This window comes from Mytilus californianus, unplaced genomic scaffold (genome assembly GCF_021869535.1).
Source record: "Mytilus californianus isolate M0D057914Y unplaced genomic scaffold, xbMytCali1.0.p SCAF_4, whole genome shotgun sequence".
NCBI classification, from domain to species: Eukaryota; Metazoa; Mollusca; class Bivalvia; order Mytilida; family Mytilidae; genus Mytilus; species Mytilus californianus.
The window spans coordinates 15,740,514-15,760,359 of record NW_026262690.1 but is presented as its reverse complement, the minus strand read 5'-3'; the positions used below and the strand labels follow the sequence as shown (position 1 = coordinate 15,760,359).

The following is a 19,846-nucleotide window of genomic DNA, read 5'->3' as shown; positions in this document are numbered from 1 at the left end:
GCTTCTGTATTGATCTTTTTTTTATAAAATAAAGTAGAACATTTTTTATGTTTACTTATAGGGTGAATGTAAAAATAGAAAATCGATCTTTGTCCTGTGTGAATAACTACTGGAGCAGTTGTGAATTTTGATGTGCTTTATTTTAAAAAATTTCACTTTCATGATTTTATAGTATGCCTTCTTCTGTAAGACTGTTGTGTTAATTAAGGATGTATTCTTCTGACGTTTCAGTCTCGTTGAAATCTCGTTCTGGAATTATTTCCAAAACATGTGATAAAAGTGGAAAATATCAATGAATTTAAAAAAATTTATAATCAAACTTAACTCTGTGAAAAAATTATGTATTTACAATAAGTAATTTTTGAGTGAAAAAAAAAATCAAATTTTATAAACCAATCAAGTCAGTCTCATAAGCCAAAATGTTGAGAAAATGGGTGAGGGGTACAAGAAATGATTTTACCAGATACATGTACATCCCATATCAATTTTTTCTTTTCAAATTTCTTAGATGTGTATTTTTTCAATCATTTATAACAAAGAATTTGAAATGACATGCTTTTCGTTCTACAAAAAGAGAAAAATCCCAAACTTACAAAATTGTCAACATGGTAAATTTGTCACGAAAAAGCAACAAAATTGTATAAAACTTTCTTATATTAACACCTACCCATAGTTTTTTTAAGTTAAGTTTTTTTTTATTGTTCCACTTCATCTTAAGTGAAATTATGAAAAAAAGTTTAATTGTGAAATTGTGATTTTTTTCATGATAATAGCCCAAAAGTGGGTAAAAATTGATGAAAAATGGAAAAATCATCAAAATTGGGTACTTTCAAATGGCTGTAGCAAAAAAAGAAGTTCACCACTATATGATTTTTTCTTCACCAATTATCTTTTAACAGTCATATAAACCCAAAAATCAGGTTAAGAAAAAAAGTTTAATTCTAGAAATTTTTGGCTCCTCAGAGGTGTACATCCTTTATAGGCAAAACATAGATTTATGATAAAACTTGACCTAAACACTTTTAAAATATTTATGTCTTCTACAGACAATAGATAAAATGAACTTTGCGTCGTAATATGTCTTTTATTTTTACGGTCTGCAAGAATTAGCTGGAAATGAATATTAACAGCACTTTTATGACGTCAAATTTGTTCTTATTCTCCACTTATTCGATACGAATTCTTTGTTTGACTTCTTCTGTAAAGAGGAATAAAACATAACACGACTCCGCTAAATATAACCAGACCGCCAACAAAATAAAAAGGAATGCTGTAACTGCCGGTGCCATCATATAACCAACCTGAAAGTAACATTTCTATATATTATATAAACACATTAAGTTAGAAATAAACTTCAATCTATAACATGTATGAGATCACATCTTCTTATATCTATAAATAAGAGCAGTATTTCAGACTGAAATATGAAGTATGCCCTATTTGTTGAAGCTTAATTTTTTTGTGAATCATATAACAACTTTATTTTTGCATGGTTATGGTTAATTTTAACGTTTTTCGTATTGCCAAAGGCTATAGTTTCATTGCTGTTTGTTTGGTCGTACACGTTCCCAATTGCTCTTGCATTTTCTTGTTTTGGTGTACATCCGTCTTACTGCCCTTGCTATTTTCTAGTGTGGTCGTACATCTGCCTTGATACTCTTGATTCGTCTTGCTTGGTTGTTTATCTGTACTATTTCTCTCAATCTTTTTTAGCTGTACACTGTCTTGTTGGTCATGATTTATTATGTTTGGTTGTACATCTGCCTTGTTTCTCATGATTTGTCTTGTTTTTCCATACGACAACCTTGGTTGACCGTACACCAGCCTTATTGCTTTTGATTTGTTTAATTTGTTTGTACATCTGCCTTGTTAGTACAAGGTATTTTGTTTTTTTAATTTTAATAAGAAGTCACTTTCTATGTTCAATGTTTTGGTAGTTTTTGTTTTGTTCAATGTTTATCGATGTCAATTCTCTTAAAAGTCGTCGCTTGACCTTATACTTTGTTAGTGTCTGTGTTCTTTTTACAGGTAAAAGTCTTGTATATCCGTCGTCCTAAAATTCTTGTTTCTCTCTTTTTATAATTTCAAATTGGTTTTAGGGTTTGAAAATTTAAATGATCGATGGATTACAAATTAGGTGATGTCTTAAGGTTGGGTAAGATTTAATTACCAATCCGCTGTTGTGAGATGTCTAATCTTTATTTCTTTTCAATGTATTTTATAAGAGTAACATGTGTCACGTGTAGCTGGATCTTCTAACCTTTCCTGAGCCCCTGGGGACAATTGGTTTTAGATGGTTTCTTGTTGGACAGTCTTTAGTTTTCAATGTAGTGTCCAGTGGAAAGGTTTTCATTTTCGTCGTATTTCGTTTTTGCAACGGAATTGTCAGTTTTTCTTCGACTAATGAGTTTTGAATGGGCCCTTGGTAACCTCCTGCCTCTTTTTGAATAACTTATAAACCTTACCACATATTGGTGGGCCTAGGATAGTACCAATTCCCTGGAACATCATTAGTAGTCCTAATGCTTTATCTAAGCGTTCTGACCCTAGGAGGTCAACCAGTATCACAGTATTCAAACTTACAAATACACCTTTATTAATATAAAATCAAATGTCTGTTAATTGAGAAAAAAATCTAACATAATTGTTTTTTAGTATGACCTCTCATTTTATGATATTTAGTGTAATTATGAATATAATATGTGTTATCAGCCGTGTATCACCTTCACTGGTGATCCAATGGATGAGTCTGTTGTAGAGTTGTCACCTGTTTAGACGTACTTATATCAAATACTTATTTCTGTGACTCCATCTTACGATCCTTTACGACAGATAATTTAGCTAATTTGCAATCAATTCCATCTTCATGTCTAATATATCATGAACTGTGTTACAACTCTAAATTCTACTAAAATTTTAAGTTCAGTCTAGGTGGCCGAGTGGTCTAGAGCGCTGGCCAACAGTGCAGGCGGTGTTGGCTCGATATCCCAATAGTATGAGTTCGAATCCCGGCGTGGGAAGAACAAAAATTTGCTTCTGCAAATTTGCAGATTTAACATTGTTGTGCCGATATTTAGAGTAATTATGTATATATATATATATATATATACAAGTCTAAATTGAAAACAACGTTCAAACCTATGATTGCGTTGGATAAAAACCGCAATTTTTATACGTGTGCATGCAAAAAAAAATTCTTGGTAGAGGGGTCTAAATACAGCACAAACAACATTTTCCAAAAGACCGAAAAAGTGAAAAAGTATATTTTAACAAAACGCATTTGACTAGCACGTCGAACAACGGATATTCTTAAACCCTGCTGACTGCCACTGGCGAATGCCAAATAAACGGATCACAAGATGTAACAAAATGGAAATTAAATATTGATTTAAAACAAAACAGAAAAAAATAAACTTGCGGAAAAGATGGTCAACCGCAAACAAAAGGTGCAAAATTAGTACACCATATCCGGATTTCGACAATCAATGTCTCTCTATATATATAACTACAATGTATATTGATGTATATCCCAGCTGGTGGAGTGATCAAGAGCGCTTGACACAGTGCAGGTGGAGTTGCCACGATATCACATAAGCAAGGATTCGAATTCCGCTGAGGGAAAGACAAAATTTGAGAACGCAAATTTACAGATATCCGATGGAAAAGTTCTGTCATTAAGTTGCCACATGTTTAGACGTATATATATATTATTTTGTCTGTCGTAAAGGATATATATATATATATATAAGTACGTCTGAACCAGTGACAACTCTACAACAGATTTATCTATCGGATCACCAGCAGTGATGGTGATACATGATCCATAGCTGCGTACATTCTGTGTATACAACTCGTCTAAACATCAGCCCAACAATGTTAGATCTATAGATTTGCTTTCGCAAATTTTAGTTCTTCCCTCGCTGGGATTCGAACTCATGCTACTGAGATATCGTGACACCAATTCGCCTGCACTGTATCCGACGCGCTAGACCACCCGACCACCTAGGCTTCACAAAATTAAAGCTTTCGGTGGCCGGGTGTAACCTTTCCTCGTCAGTTTTAATCTAGCGTCGTAATACAGTACATGAAAATTAAGGCATGAAGATGGAATAGTTACAGATCAGCTGAAATATCTATTGTAAAGGATCCTACAAATTATTGCAAGATACAGTCACAGAAATAATTATATCTATAAGTACGTCTGAACCAGTGACAACTCTACAACAGATTTATCCATCGGATCACCAGCAGTGATGGTAATACATGGCTGTGTACATTCTGTGTATACAACTCGTCTAAACATCAGCCCAACAATGTTAGATCTGTAAATTTGCTTTCGCAAATTTTAGTTCTTCCCTCGCCGGGATTCGAACTGGTGCTACTGAGATATCGTGACACCAATTCGCGCTATATAATTATTTCTATGACTGTATCTTGCATTAATTTGTAGGATCCTTTACAATTGATATTTCAGCTGATCTGTAACTATTCCATCTTCATGCCTTAATTATCATGTACTGTATTACGACGCTAGATTAAAACTGACGAGGAAAGGTTACAGCCGGCCACCGAAAGCTTTATTAAGCTTTATTAAAATGAAGCCTAGGTGGTCGGGTGGTCTAGCGCGTCGGATACAGTGCAGGCGAACTGGTGTCACGATATCGCAGTAGCATGAGTTCGAATCCCGGCGAGGGAAGAACAAAAAAATTACGAAAGCAAATTTACAGATCTAAAATTGTTGGGCTGATGTTTAGACGAGTTGTATATACAAAATGTACACAGGCATGTATCACCATCACTGCTGAGGATCCGATGGATAAATCTGTTGTAGAGTTGTCACTGATTCAGATGTACTTATAAATATAATTATTTCTGTGACTGTATCTTGCATTAATTTGTAGGATCCTTTACAATAGATATTTTAGCTGATCTGTTACAATTCATTCTTCATGCCTTATATATCATGTACTGTATTACGACTCTAGATTAAAACTGACGAGGAAAGGTAACAGCCGGCCACCAAAAGCTTTAATTTTGTGAAGCCTAGGTGGTAGAGTGGTCTAGCGCGTCGGATACAGTGCAGGCGATTTGGTGTCACGATATCTCAGTAGCATGAGTTCGAATCCCAGCGAGGGAAGAACAAAAAATTTGCGAAAGCAAATTTACAGATCTAACATTGTCGGGCTGATGTTTAGACGATTTGTATATATTTATATATATATATATATATATATATATATATCAGAATATAAATATATAGTATATAGAAATATAAGGAAATGTTTGATTTCTCATTATTTGCTATGGTATACAATGAAACAGGATTATGTCAAAGAAGAAAAACAACTGTGATCTTTCAACCGTATCAATCGTTCTCTACGTTACTTTTTAGTCATTTAGCTCTTCAACTGTTTCGGTTCTTATACATCTTAGACTTTCAAATATTCGGTTTTGATGAAGTTAAATCCAGAAAGCACTTCGGACGCATGCAATTTATAACGTGTTGTTTCCATTTTTCACTTATATATAATGAAAAGTCATTTGTCAATTTAATGTATAATGGAAAGTGTATTGTCACTTGCATGTACTTCTGCATTACCTAATCAAATTAAGATTAATTCGAGTGGATTTTGCCTAGACACATGTTTACAGATATAATCAACAAAAGTAGATCTTCAATAAAAAGAAAACGAATCTTTCGATGAACTTATAAATTTCAATGAAAGAATATCGCCCGGCCCCAGCAAATCCTTAGAAGGCTTTTAGACGTCAGAGCAATCTTGGATAACCAGTTAATGTCAGTAACACTTTGAAAATATATATCATGATTAGTCATACACCTATGTTTTTATTTTTTAGTTTCCTTAATATTATCATTAATAACATTAACGGTACCAATTTTTCTGCACCAGATGAAAGCTATTCGGTGATAGTATTTACTTTCTCTAAGGTTTTGCTAATTGTATTGTATAACCATTGGCCAATTTTTTTCATTTTAAAGTTCTCCGTTGATCGGTATAAAATGACGATATTTTGGCTTTTGAGAACTGCTGTGTAAAAAAAAACACTCAGTAATACGAAATATTAAAATTATACGAGAAAAAAACAAATAAAAAATACCTGGCAATATTTCTGTGCAAAGACTCGAACTAAATATTTTTTTATGTGAATACATACATTCCTATTGGCCATAATTCACCACACTTAAAAATAACTTATACTTTATCGTTATCTATATTTATGATATTATCTTCGAAATTTCTTGAAATTATCCACAATCATACAAAGTTTGTTATTGGCATAGATCGGTGTGCCTTATAAAATATTTAAAAAAAATGCAATTTAAAATTCTAATAAGATGAAATACTAGAGAGAAAAACTACTCACCAATAAACATTCCATAAACAGATGAATACATCATGAGATAAACTTTACTATCATTAAGTGGGTTCAATACATTAGCAGTTCCACAAATGACCAGCGATATGCCGTAAAGCAAAAGCCGATTTACACACTTTTGATCTGCAATCCATCCGAAAATAATACGTCCAAATGTATTTGAAATGCCAATTATCGAAAGTAGAAATGCACTGTCAAACTGGTTCATACCCTTTTCCTCGGCTCTATCTGGTAAATACACATATGGAGTATTAAATCCAAGGGCGGTGAAGTAATTCGACACAACAAATATGGTAAATGCCGGGTTTGTTAATAAACCAAAGTCAAAATGTTTAGAAAAGCAGCTGGACACAGAATTGGTAGAAGGGTCTGGTGATGTAGTTGATTTCGTTTTTAAAGCTTGTAAGCCTTCATCTTTGTTTTTCACGATCGTAAATATTTGCTTACTTGTCATCGATGCTTCTTTTATTTCGATTTCATCTTCTACAATTGATAAATCAATTGCTTCGTTCTTGATTACTGACTTGTCCGTCTTTTTCCCACTTTTGTTTTGAACCGGTCGAAAGAAAGCGCCACACAAAACTATGTTCAGTATGAACCCTGCTTCCATTAAAATTGCACCTCGCCAACCATATTCGTCTATTAGAATACGCACAACTGGAGCAAAAACAAATGTGCCTACTCCTGAACCACTAACAGATATACCTAGAGCAAATGATCGTCTCTTTTCAAAATGTTGTCCAACACATACTAATGTGGATAAAAATATACCACCAAATCCTAAACCTTTAAAAAAACATTTTACGTTGTTTTACTCTTTGAAATGAAGGATTGAAAAAAAAGTATATTTAACAAATATTTTATCTAAACCATTCTTTACTTGCGAAGTCACTACTGCATATAGTTTACATATGTAGGTAAAAAAAAGAAGAAGATGTGGTATGATTGTCAATGAGACAACTATCCACCAGAGTTCAAATGACGAAGATAAAGGCAATTTTAGGTCACCATACTGCCTTCAACATTGGGAAAAAACCCATAAAAGTCCCTGACAGGAAAAATGGAAAACAATTAAAACACGAAAAGCAACGGCCTACTTTATATATATATTTATGTATTGATTATCTAAACTACGAAATAAAACCTTTAAAATTCAACTTGCCCCCAGTTAACGTTCTACAACTAATCTTTATGTGCTTTATAACCACTGTCATGAATTTATCATTAACGTTTGTAATAAACCTTTTGGATGTAATGAAAACAATTATTTTTTGTAAACATTTCTTTTCCTATTTAATTGAATAGTCATTTCAAAAATGTGATTGCAAATCTATTTACTGCAACTCATATAAATCCTTATATCTGTAATGAAAAAGATTAAGATGCTATATATACTTACTGAAAATGTGAGGAGATGATTAAAGTTGTTAATTTTCTACTTGACGATGTCTACGTTTTGGTAATTAAGTTTATCGACAACTTGTATGTATTTCTATGGGCATAAATTGCAACCCCTTATATAAAGACGTGTTCCTGTATTTTTATGATTCTTAGTTTGTGGCCAAACTCATAAAAGACACGTCTAAATTTCATTTAATTGATAAATCCAACAAATACTTACCGGTAAATAGATTATATTTTTTCGTTAAATAATAAAGAATTCTTTAAACATTCTGCCGAAATTAACCTAAAGGAACTTCCGTTTGATTAATCAAATATAAACAGCAATTATTACTTTCCTTTTCTAGATTTAGAAATTTCAGTTTCATACGGGGAACTCTGTACAAAATTTACGACAAAAGCGATAATAAATCGTTCCTTATTGTTATTATTTTTTTTTACGATGATGTTCCTTTGGTCAATCTTACGGTGTTTATATATCCCAACTAGATCGCCATTCCCATGCATGTATTGTCGTTTTAGATTTCGTTAGCGTAATATTTGTATCACTGGTAAATCAAGAGCTAAGTGAATTCGTTACTACAAACTTTTTAAATTAAAACCATATGTAAATTCTTTCATAGATACACATATTTGCTTTGGAAGTGTAAACTATACGTCTGATACTAAAGTAAAGTATAAATTATATCATTTCTACGATTTTCTCCAGAAAAAAAAATATCCGTGTTTGCGTTGTAGTCTTTTTTGAACAATAAAACAGTATATTTTTTATAAATTATTAATTAAACAACAAAGATAATGAACAGAATACAAATAAAAGATATTTCACCAAACCTTAGGAAAGGCAACTTCAATAATAAAGCGTAATACTAACGTAACCTTTTTCCTGTACACAAATAACAGATTCAACAATCATGTCATTAGGCTTTATATTTTGCCTGAATAATAATACAGCTTAAATCATATCTTAGTCATCCTCGAGACAAATTATTCTGACGTCAAATAATAGCTTCCTTTCTGCTTGATAGATAAGAAAAATCAAGAAGCATTGTTGTTCTTCATACCACCACTATAAAATTCATATTGTACTGTGTTATGATGTTTTTTAGAAACTTGTAAATCATTCGTTTATTTGAAGAGGATCTTTAACAGGTTATATGTCTTTTTTTCCCATTAAGTCTAAAACTTCGTAAAATAATCTAATTCACTGTCATGATTATGGTATAGATTTTAAAACGCTATCAATATACGAACAGACCTCCATACCTTCTCTTCTGTCCTAAATCCCACATAAACAGAAAGATTAATGGAATACCTACCCTTAAGTAAACAACTGTATTTGGGGAAAACTCTCGGATTATGGGTCCTTAATGCTCTTCAACTTTTTACTTTATTTGGCCTTTTTTTTTCATTCGAGCGTCACCGATGAGTCTTGTATACAATACGCGCGACTAGCGTACAAAATTATAATCCTGGTATTTTTGGTGATTTTTATTATACCACATCATTGCAGGATTTTGTCTCAAAAATGTTAATCACATTTTTCTCACAATTGTTAGTTCTCTACTAACTAACTTAGTCATGTCTTTTTACAAATTGGAAATCATTTTTACAGTTATTGAAACTGTTATTCATCTAATGTTGATAAAATATATTTTTGTTTCTCATTTACCTGTTAAAATTCCAAGTGAACAGTACAAATAATATATACTGGTAGCAAAACAGCTAATAACAAATCCAGCGGCAGCTATAAGAGCACCTAATATGCACATTGATCGACATCCAAAACGGTTAGTCAAAGCTCCGGTAATTGGTCCTATAAAAGGAGAAGAAAATTTGAAAAAACGATAAACTAGTACGTTTGCCTTAATTGTTCTAGGTATAAGGTAAATCTATACATTTTTTTCTGGATATGAGCGATTAAACATGATGAAGATAAATTACGAATTTAATTAAAGTACCTTTTCAAAACAAATTTGACAACCGATTGCGTTATTATGTCTCAGTCGTAACGATATTAAGCCTTTAAGACAGACTTAAACTGAACATTTGGCATTAATTCCTGTCATCTGATACACAATTTTAACCACATCACAAAGCTGTTGTACATGTTTTACCACAAAAACTTTAAAATATGAGATGAAAACAACTTTCGTTCTAAATAATAAGAAAAAAGTATAATACTTCCATTTATTTGTTTTGTTTGGTAATGTGATTATTGGCCAAGATTTATGTATCATTATTATTAATATAAACAAAGCTAAATGTATATAATCCATATTAAGTAACACATGAAAAAGGCAAGACAAGTGCTGGATTGGGAGCATATCTTTTTTGGAACTAAAAATTTACTTGTTTTGTGTTTTCTGTTAGTTTGAGTCAGGGGTTCCAGCAGGAATACTCTCACTGCAATGCTTTATTTTATTTAAATATTATTTTGTTAAAATCTTTTTTCGTACCTAAACTACAGAAAAAAACGTAAAACAGTAATAAATCATTGGACAGATTTCATATAACCTTAAACTAGATACAAATCGAGAAAAAACCAAAACTGGTGGAATCGATTGAACTCTTACATGAGCGATACCGGATACATCGACTGCTATGAATGCATCCCTCGCCATGTGAATCCACACTCAGTGGAAATGTAACAATCTGGAATAGGATTCTATTGGTAATTTCAGATCAAAGGACTATTAGTATTCTTGTATGTAGGGATCTTGGACCTCAAAGATATGTCGTTAGTAAGATGGGACACAGACGCGTCTTACCGGTCACTTTTTCAGTTTCGTTTTCAGCTGATCTTCCTTACAACTTATAACATAACATGTTGGTGCAGTTTTTGTGTCAAAAATACACCCCTATTAATGATGTCCTTAAATATGACGATGCACGGGCGTAACCTAATAAATGAGATATGTACACACCATAGAATGAGATAGAAGGTATAAAGTAAAGGCAACTGCAGCTAATCGATGTTCAAATCTCATAAATCCTTTAAAAAAATAATATTTAAGGTAAAAAAAACTTCAGGAATCGCATGAACTGCAAAAGGAGCGAGACCGGGAGTTTCGACGGGATAATCATCGCGTGCTATTAATGAAACGCTCGCGGTTTTATACTTCTGAAAAATAGGCAGTTGACTTTTGAAAAGCTGAAATCATCATGTTTTCATAGCTTCTAGTTTGCAATAGTCCATCTGTAACAATATCGAGGAAAATATAAGATATGAAGCAAACCTTGCTATTTCGGAAGTATCCTCAATATCAAGTTTACAAAGATATATTAAATGCAAACACAAACTTCAATGTGGGTTCTTGAGTATATTGAGTGACAATATTTCATCAGTATATAAGTAAAGTTTAAGCACTTAGCAAGATACTTTTTTTCTTTGAAAAGGTTTTGGTTGAATTTTGCATTATATCATTACAAAACAAGCTAACCAGTAGAGGTGTACAGTATACTAAGTACCCATCGGAACACTAACACTCTGCTGAAATACCAAAATTGAAGGACCTCAGCTGAAATAATGACTTTTCAACTTTGAAATGACTGGTGATAAGCTTGGGTTTGATATTCTTTCTGATATTCATGTTCTTATGCAATACGTTAAATCACCACAGTATTTACGTTATTACTTCTATAAAGATACACATATGTCATATATAACGTACAGCAAACATTTAGTTGCTTTTAGGAGACAGTTTGAAAGAAGGTGTTTATCTAGTATTTGAAAAGTTTTCGACTATTGCTAAGCAATTGCATTATATGAGTTTAGTTACCGTTTATCTTCAATATTTAAATATTTGTATGTGAGTGTTAAAAAGGTCGTCATCTTTCTCCAAAATAAGCATGAGGAGACTTGCATTGAACTGCATATAAGCTTATGGTTCTGATATTCTACAATTACATTCTTAAGTATCTCAAACCAATAAAACATAAATTTAAATATTCCAATTACAATCTGCTATAAATGTCATTTGATTGGTTTAAATGAAATGTTTCAAATATTTGCCATAATCTCCAAAATAATTTTGGTTTGTTTCTTTCTTTGGCTAACAGTTTCCATGAAATAGCACTAATAAGCAAGAACGTCAAATTGGCCTCTAGGTCAAAAACAATGAAACTCAAATGAGAAGACCGGAGCACCCAAATATGTATGCTATAAAAATTCACTAGAGCACTTTGACCCAAGCTCATCAACTATTTCAAATATTCGGCTTTGAGGGTTCCTCATGAAGGTAAATCCAGAAAAGAGATTCAGACGCATGGAATCAATAACGTGTTGTTTTCATTTTTTTACAGCACTGGGTCGATACCTCTCCTGGTGGACTATCAGTCCTCGAGGGTATCATCAGCTCAGAAGTCAGTACTTCGGTACTGACATGATTTATAACAAACCTTTCTAAAGTCGTCTGTTTATATATTTTTAAATTATAAAGAAACTAAGTGTTCAACTCCCTCAGGCACATTTGACCTTAGATGGATTTGGCTATTTGTAATGTATTTTTTGGTCATATACAGTTTGGTACAGACCAAGCATAGCATAAAGTAAACGCACGTTAACGCCGCATGCAAATATTTCATTTTGTACTCCAATTTTCGCTTTTCGGCTTCCAAATATTCGGCTTTGAGCGTTCCTAATGAAGATTAATCCAGAAAAGCGCTTCGGATGCATGAAATTAATAACGTGTTGTTTCCATTTTTTTAACGGTTTCACAGGAATTGCGATAACAATCAAAGTTCAAAATTTGAACAGGACTTTGACATTTGCCCTAGGCCTTAATTTCCTGATATGGACCTAGGACCTCATATCAGAAAACTCTTATTTTCCTATCACATACGGTTTATTAGTTGTACTGACAGGTCATTTATGTCAAACACAAAAAAAGGAAATAATTCTTATTACATGTAACCGGGTCGCTTTGGTCTAAATTTTACAGATTATCCTGAGGACGTTGGAAGTTGGAAACAAACTGAACGATATCTTTCCCGATTTCTGAGGAGAAGCGATGCGGTGAGATAAATCCCAAATGGCAAAGTGTTTGATCAAACAGGTTGAGTTTCATGAACGCGATAACTGTTCGATATCATATACCAAATAAATCATCTACAAGTTGCAAAACAAAGCGACATTTCAGAAAAAAGTGGTGTAAGAAAAACTTAATTTAAAACCACTTGTCCTCTAGTTGAAAGTCTGTCGGACCTGAAAATTCCAAGTCTCGAATATGCAGGATTAAATGTATTCCTACCAAACAGCTTATTTTGAATAAGTCACGTTATCAGTTTCTGAGGATATGCAATAATAAAAGTTAACCTAGACCTTTTACATTTACACCAATTTCCTGCTTAAGCATCAATGACCTCAAATCAAAAGACTCAAAGTGACTATGAGGTAAAGTTTATGAGTTACAGCGACATGTCATTTATGTCTTACTTTAAAAAAGTAAATGAGGAATTTATTACATGTTACTGGGTCGTTCTAGTTCCAATTTAACCGATTAACCTGATTAAGGATGTTCGCTCCTCTCGTTTTTGAATTTTTGCTAGATATTCGGAATCCTCAGGTTTTATCCATGTAGTGCCATTAAAAAATTTTGTCCACTAACCCCTACTTTTCTTTTCATAATTTGATTACATATAGTTTAAAATGCCATCTTTAAAAATCTTATGAAATCCTTGTTATTTTTTCATTCTCTGTGACACAAAAAAGGTGCCAATGTTAAATGTATGAAAAATCTAGAGAGAATCATTTCCCGCCAAATTTTCAATGGCATATATCTCGAAAACAAGCACACAGACCCTTGATTTTTTTTCTACTTTTATAGTTCCTTTATAACAGTCTTTTTAAAAGTTTGTTATTTTGAAACAGAGGAGCGAAGTATCGAAAAGTATTTAGAGAAAAAAATTAACCGATATGTTATACTGTTTCAGAGTAGAAGGGATAACAAGAAAAATATTATACGAGGAGATAACTCCTGTATGTATATGTCGTCGGTTGAACAGGATTGGGGTTTAAAAACACTATGACTATTCGATATCATATATCAAATATCTTATCATCGCGTTTCGACAGAATTGTGGAATAGCCTTGTTAATACAACAAATAGGTTTACCAAGGTACGTCGACCGGGATTACAAGAGAGAAATTAGAACTGATACTGGTAAATGGTGGTTTGTTGGATAGGGGCAGACATTTTGCTCTGAAGTAGGTAACTTACACACTCTTCAAAGAAATGTTGCACGCGTTCTTTTATGTGCATTTTATTGACCGTCCGATTCTGACCGGAAATGGTTTCATGATTATATATCCCGCATAGCAAAACACGGACGTTCAATTAAAGCAAGGGTTTATTGCCGGACGGACGAGGTTAAGGTATGACCATATTTCTATACCCAAGTCACAGGCAGTTAGACAAATAGCGCCTTCTCAAAAAGGGAGGTGTGTAATAGCAAAGATTTAATCGTCTCTTTTGTCGTATAGCTTAGTTTCCTTTTTCCATATTGTGTAATAATACAGGTATGTTCTTACTGTTGATTGTAATGAATAGTTTTACCAAATAGAAGTTCTTTTGGGATAAATACACTTGCATTGTTAAATCAACTCGGGGTTATCAACAATACGTAATGAAGGTATGTGAAATCATTAAAAATGTCGATTAATCTGTCAGAATTTTAAAATAATTTTCGTTTCTGAAGTTTTCCCAATAAAACAGGATAGAAAGATCTACAATATAGGTTGCAGTGCCCATTGCGTTTCCAATAATTTGACAATATAAAATATTGCCATAACCAACAAAAAGTTGTCAAGTACGAAATAAAAAGCCTTTATTTTGTCTGTAATTTTCAGAACAATGATTTTATATCTAGTAAGACTAAACAAAAACCCAGCATAGGTAACAAAGATGAATTTAAGCCCAGACATTTTCCCTGAGAAGTACCTTTGAAGCTAAAAAAATTGGTTACACGCGTCTTTTTTTAATGTCAAAAATCACTTGACTCAATTATCAAATTCAATCTGGGAAAAATATTAGTTTCATTCATTGCCAATTTGTATACTTCGAATATGTACCACTTGTATAAAACATTGTGATCGCATTGCATTTTTTTCATTTACATACATATGCAATTTTTAAAATGTGCACAGTAACGTACACGTGTACATTTTTCTCAGTGAGAAAGGTGATAAAAAAAACCACCAACACGTGGTTTAGATAGCCTGACTCGGTATGTAGTTGAATGAAACATGTGTGAAAACAAAAACAACATTAGTCTTTTTACACTTACCTACTGTTAGCATTGTTCCTGGAATAAGGGAGGTAATCCATGCGGTTTTTCCCTTTCCTTCCTCAAATTCATCTAGAAATTCGATATATAATACTCCAAGTGTAAATAACACTCCATCAGCTAGCACATGAGCCATGAAAGCAGAAGCAACGATAACCCATCCCCAACCGCCATCTTTGCTATTCTCTTGGGTGATCGTATTTGTTCTAGCAACACTGCTTTCTTCCTTTTGTTTCTCCATACTTCAAAACATGATCATCTCACCAGTTTTATGAGCAATTTAACCAAATTAATTATGACTCCTATTTTTTCGGTGGTTTTATGATAATGCGAAGTAGAAACTGTGTTTAAACGCTAATGACATACTAGTGATTCGTTTTCGTAAAATGATTTAAAGACTTACGGTGCATAAGTACGTTTTGTAATTTTTCATAAGCTAGCTTCTGTTTTGAAAATAAATATTAAGCAACAATGGTCATAAACATGCGTTCGTTACCTGGCAATGTATGGTATAACCGGAGTGTTGCCTAAATACAGCATGCAGCTGTTTAATTCAGACAAGTATGTCAACTCATTTTGTAAAGAAATCAGTATTGTTCGATGTAGGAAGATAAATGACATGACGACCTTTTTGTTTCTGTCGGAAAGAACGGGAACATGACAGACAACTTATCTTGTTTTATACATCAAAATATGCATGCGTGTTTTTGAATACAAATTTCTTTTAACAAAATGATTTTATGCATAAAAATTTAAATTAAAGTTAATTAAATTCTCTTTTACGTGTAAGAACATATTGTAAACATGAACAATTCTTGATCACCTCAGATAAATATCACCTCACAATCGGCTTACTAAATGTCCTCTATTTATTCTAGGATTGAATGGCCGAGACTACAGTGGATAATTAACTTTTTATAACTTTATGTACATAAAAAGTGCTCTCTGTTGAAAAATATTCAAGAAAATCTGTAAATTTCTTACGTTAACTGGTCCATGTATGCCGCATGTAACAATGTAAACAGCTTGATAGTTTTAATTTCTTGTGTTATTTTCCATGCCTCGTGTAGTGACGTTGCCTTATACTCAACTAGTAAAACTGAACGTCTGAATTTGTAGAAATTTACACTACTGTGGTTAACCTTTCAAATTGTTTATTTTACTACATACATATCTATTTTAAAGTTGAAGGTTATCAGTGAATCTAAATTTCCCAGTCTTCGCCCTTTGTTTTAATTGTTGAAAACCGTTTTTTCTGATGATTTGCACGACGTTGAACGATGAAAAAATAAACTTACTCAACGACTAAATTACAACAAAAGAAATTATGATTATAGTATTAACTTACATTTTTTTCTGAGCTTCCCTCTTTATTTTTCCTTTTACACAAATACCTTTAAACTGGCCATTAAATGTGTTTATAAGGTCAAGATTTTAATATATTCACGCATGGTCCAGTTATTTGCGAATCACTTCAACTGTAATGATAAATTAAATATGATGGTTTACCTAAGGTTTGACAGTATACAATCCAAACTGTGGCATTACACAATCAAAGTGACCAACTAAAGTTGACACCAGATTAACTTTTGCATTTAAAAATTGTATAAGAAGGTAAATTGTATCGGATCGGTATAGAATTAATCCTCCGTTTTCAATTTTAACATATGTTGAATTGAATTGCATTGTTAATGTTCATATCAATTAAATAGTTAGAACATTTACACGACTCATGTTGAGCGTTGTGATAAAGCGAAGCCGGTGTTAGTTAACAACTATTATATTCTGAGGAGGTGTGGGAAGGCTGTACAAATGTCATATTAACTAATGTATTATTTTTGTCTCATATTGCAAAGTTAGCCGTCATTTGCCTTTTTTTTAAATTTGATTCTAATAATGTCCATTACATGTGGTATATCCTTATCTAGTGAACGAAAACAGATATTTGAACATAATGAAATAATTAAGCTAGTAATCTCAAACACGATAAATAAAGGCAACAGTAGTATACCGCTGTTCGAAACTCATAAATCGATAGAAATAAAAATAAATCCGGGTTAAAAACTAAAACTGATGGAAACGTATCAAATATAAGAGGAGAACAACGACACAACAAAAACACAATATTAAAATGTAACACACACAGAAACGAACTATAATACAACAATGGCCAATTTCTTGACTTGGTACAGGACATTTTAAGAAAAAAATGGTGGGTTGAACCTGGTTTTGTGGTATGCCAAACCTCCCGCTTTTATGGCAATGTTAAATATAAAATTAAAATGACAACATTACATGACATGATTACAATACAAATAAATAGGAGAACATATAGGAAAAAGAAACACACGAATAATAGCTAAAACAACCAATATTGAATAAAAACCCGTAGTGTCATTACATTTCTCATTTCGAAATTGACATTTCGAGTTCGAGCTAGTTATTTCTAAGTGCGAATGTCAAATTGGAGATTCATTTCCAACTTTACTTTTCTCAATTCCTATTTGACATTTCCCGATTCCTCTTTGACGTTTCTCAATTTCTTTTTGACATTTCACAATTTCTATTTGACATTTTCACTTCCAACTTTTAACATTTCCTTTTTTTTATCTTTTTTTCTTACGACATTATATATTTATGTATCCTGTAATATTCTACTGATAACCCAAGTTAGTAATCAGCTGTTGATATATATGTATATAAACATTTCCTAGTTCCTCTTTATTATTGCTCAGATCAAAATTGACATTTCTGACTTTTAAGTTGACATTTATCAATATCAACTTGATATTTCTGACTTCCTTCGAAATGTCGAAATGCAATTGTCGAGTAATGTTAAATTGGAACGAAGAATTGTCATATCGAGACTGAGAAATATCAAATTGACAGCGATTAATATCAATATTGCAGTTGAGAAATGCAAAAATGATCATCAACAAGACCTACAAATACGTCACATGGCCGAAATTGTCCGACGATTCCTTTTTTTTTTTGAGTTTTTGCTCTCTGATTCCTTTTTTTTCACACATTATTTTTTTAACAGTAAATGTTAATTTCTATGATAAAGCCGAAGATCGAAAGTTGATCGAAAGTACACGTGGTCTTAAATTATACATGTATGCAGTAACGTTGCAATATGTTGTGTATTCTGCTCGCTCTCCTGCTCATTTTAATTTTGCATTGTGAACAGGAATAAACATATTTAATAACAATACTAATTCAGTGTAGTAGGGGCCTCGGTGACCGAGTGGTCTAAGTAGTTACTACTGTAATCACTAGCCAGTAAACACTGAGGTTGTGAGTTCGAACCCCGCTCGTGCGGGTGCACTCGACTCCAATCTTAATTGACTAGGATTGTCAGTTTTCCTATCGAAGGTCGGTGGTTTTCTCCGGGCACTCTGGCTTCCTCCACCAATAAAAACTGGCCTCCACGAAATAGTCCAAAAGCGGTGCTTAAAAGTGGCGTTAAAACACCAAAAATCAAATCAAATTCAATGTAGCTGTAATAAATTATAAAAAAAAAAATTGCGAATTTCAGTTAATGCACACCAATTGACTGGACCAAGTGCAGTCCTGTATTAATGAGGTCACAGCTAAGACTTGTATCTAATAATTATCATTTCATTTAAAGGAATTCGAAATATTCCCTTGTTTTAAGTATTATTTTCTTGTTTTTTTTTTTTGCTTTTGATTTTATTTATGTTAATAATGTCCCAGATTTCATTTTTGAAGATTTTGAAGATATCAATGACCTTATCTTTCTTGTCAGACATATAATATGCTTTATAGATGGAAAAGAAAATTATAGTTAATAGATAGTTCATATCAAAATAAACTTCATCTTTAATTTTATAGCCGGTTACTAAACTGTTAAGACTAAGTATATGCTGATCAATTCTTAAAAATGCTAAAAGCTGGTCAATTTTATGCCAATAATGAACATTATATGAACAGGAAAAAAAGAAGTGTTTATAATCATCATGTTGCTTACAATGGAAGCACAAACCACTTGGTACTATTTTCCATTTATAAAGTAATTCATTACAAGCTAATATATAATGTATTATTTTCCATTTAAACATTTTGAATTTGTCGTTTTTAAGGTAGTTAAAAATAAAATTAAATGTGGACTTCAATTTTGTAGTCATTTTTTTATGAAGAATTCTTTCCCACATTAAAACTCCTGTCGGTTTATCATGTTGACTTTGCAAGAAAGTATATACTTCTTTGTTACTCATATCTGGTGAAATTTCATGTTTTAGTCGTATATTTAACTTCACTGTTGTTAAATATAAAATTAAAATGACAACATTACATGACATGATTACAATACAAATAAATAGGAGAACATATAGGAAAAAGAAACACACGAATAATAGCTAAAACAACCAATATTGAATAAAAACCCGTAGTGTCATTACATTTCTCATTTCGAAATTGACATTTCGAGTTCGAGCTAGTTATTTCTAAGTGCGAATGTCAAATTGGAGATTCATTTCCAACTTTACTTTTCTCAATTCCTATTTGACATTTCCCGATTCCTCTTTGACGTTTCTCAATTTCTTTTTGACATTTCACAATTTCTATTTGACATTTTCACTTCCAACTTTTAACATTTCCTTTTTTTTATCTTTTTTTCTTACGACATTATATATTTATGTAACCTGTAATATTCTACTGATAACCCAAGTTAGTAATCAGCTGTTGATATATATGTATATAAACATTTCCTAGTTCCTCTTTATTATTGCTCAGATCA

At 32.3% G+C, this 19,846-nt stretch overlaps 1 protein-coding gene across 2 annotated transcripts in view; it reads right to left on the bottom strand.

The window, feature by feature from the left end:
* Window positions 1-791: 791 nt before the first annotated feature.
* The window catches only part of LOC127737563 (monocarboxylate transporter 12-like), a 74,395-nt gene continuing 55,340 nt past the window's right edge, over window positions 792-19,846 (bottom strand). Inside the window, exons 4-5 of one of the 2 annotated variants that reach the window (XM_052248397.1) lie at window positions 2,466-2,591; window positions 792-1,301 (exon numbers count right to left, since the gene is read on the bottom strand). In XM_052248397.1, the coding sequence (XP_052104357.1) occupies window positions 1,156-1,301; window positions 2,466-2,591 (272 nt within the window). In that variant the 3' untranslated portion in view covers window positions 792-1,155. The remainder of the gene's footprint in view (window positions 1,302-2,465; window positions 2,592-19,846) is intronic. The other variant, XM_052248396.1, reaches the window with a different exon arrangement.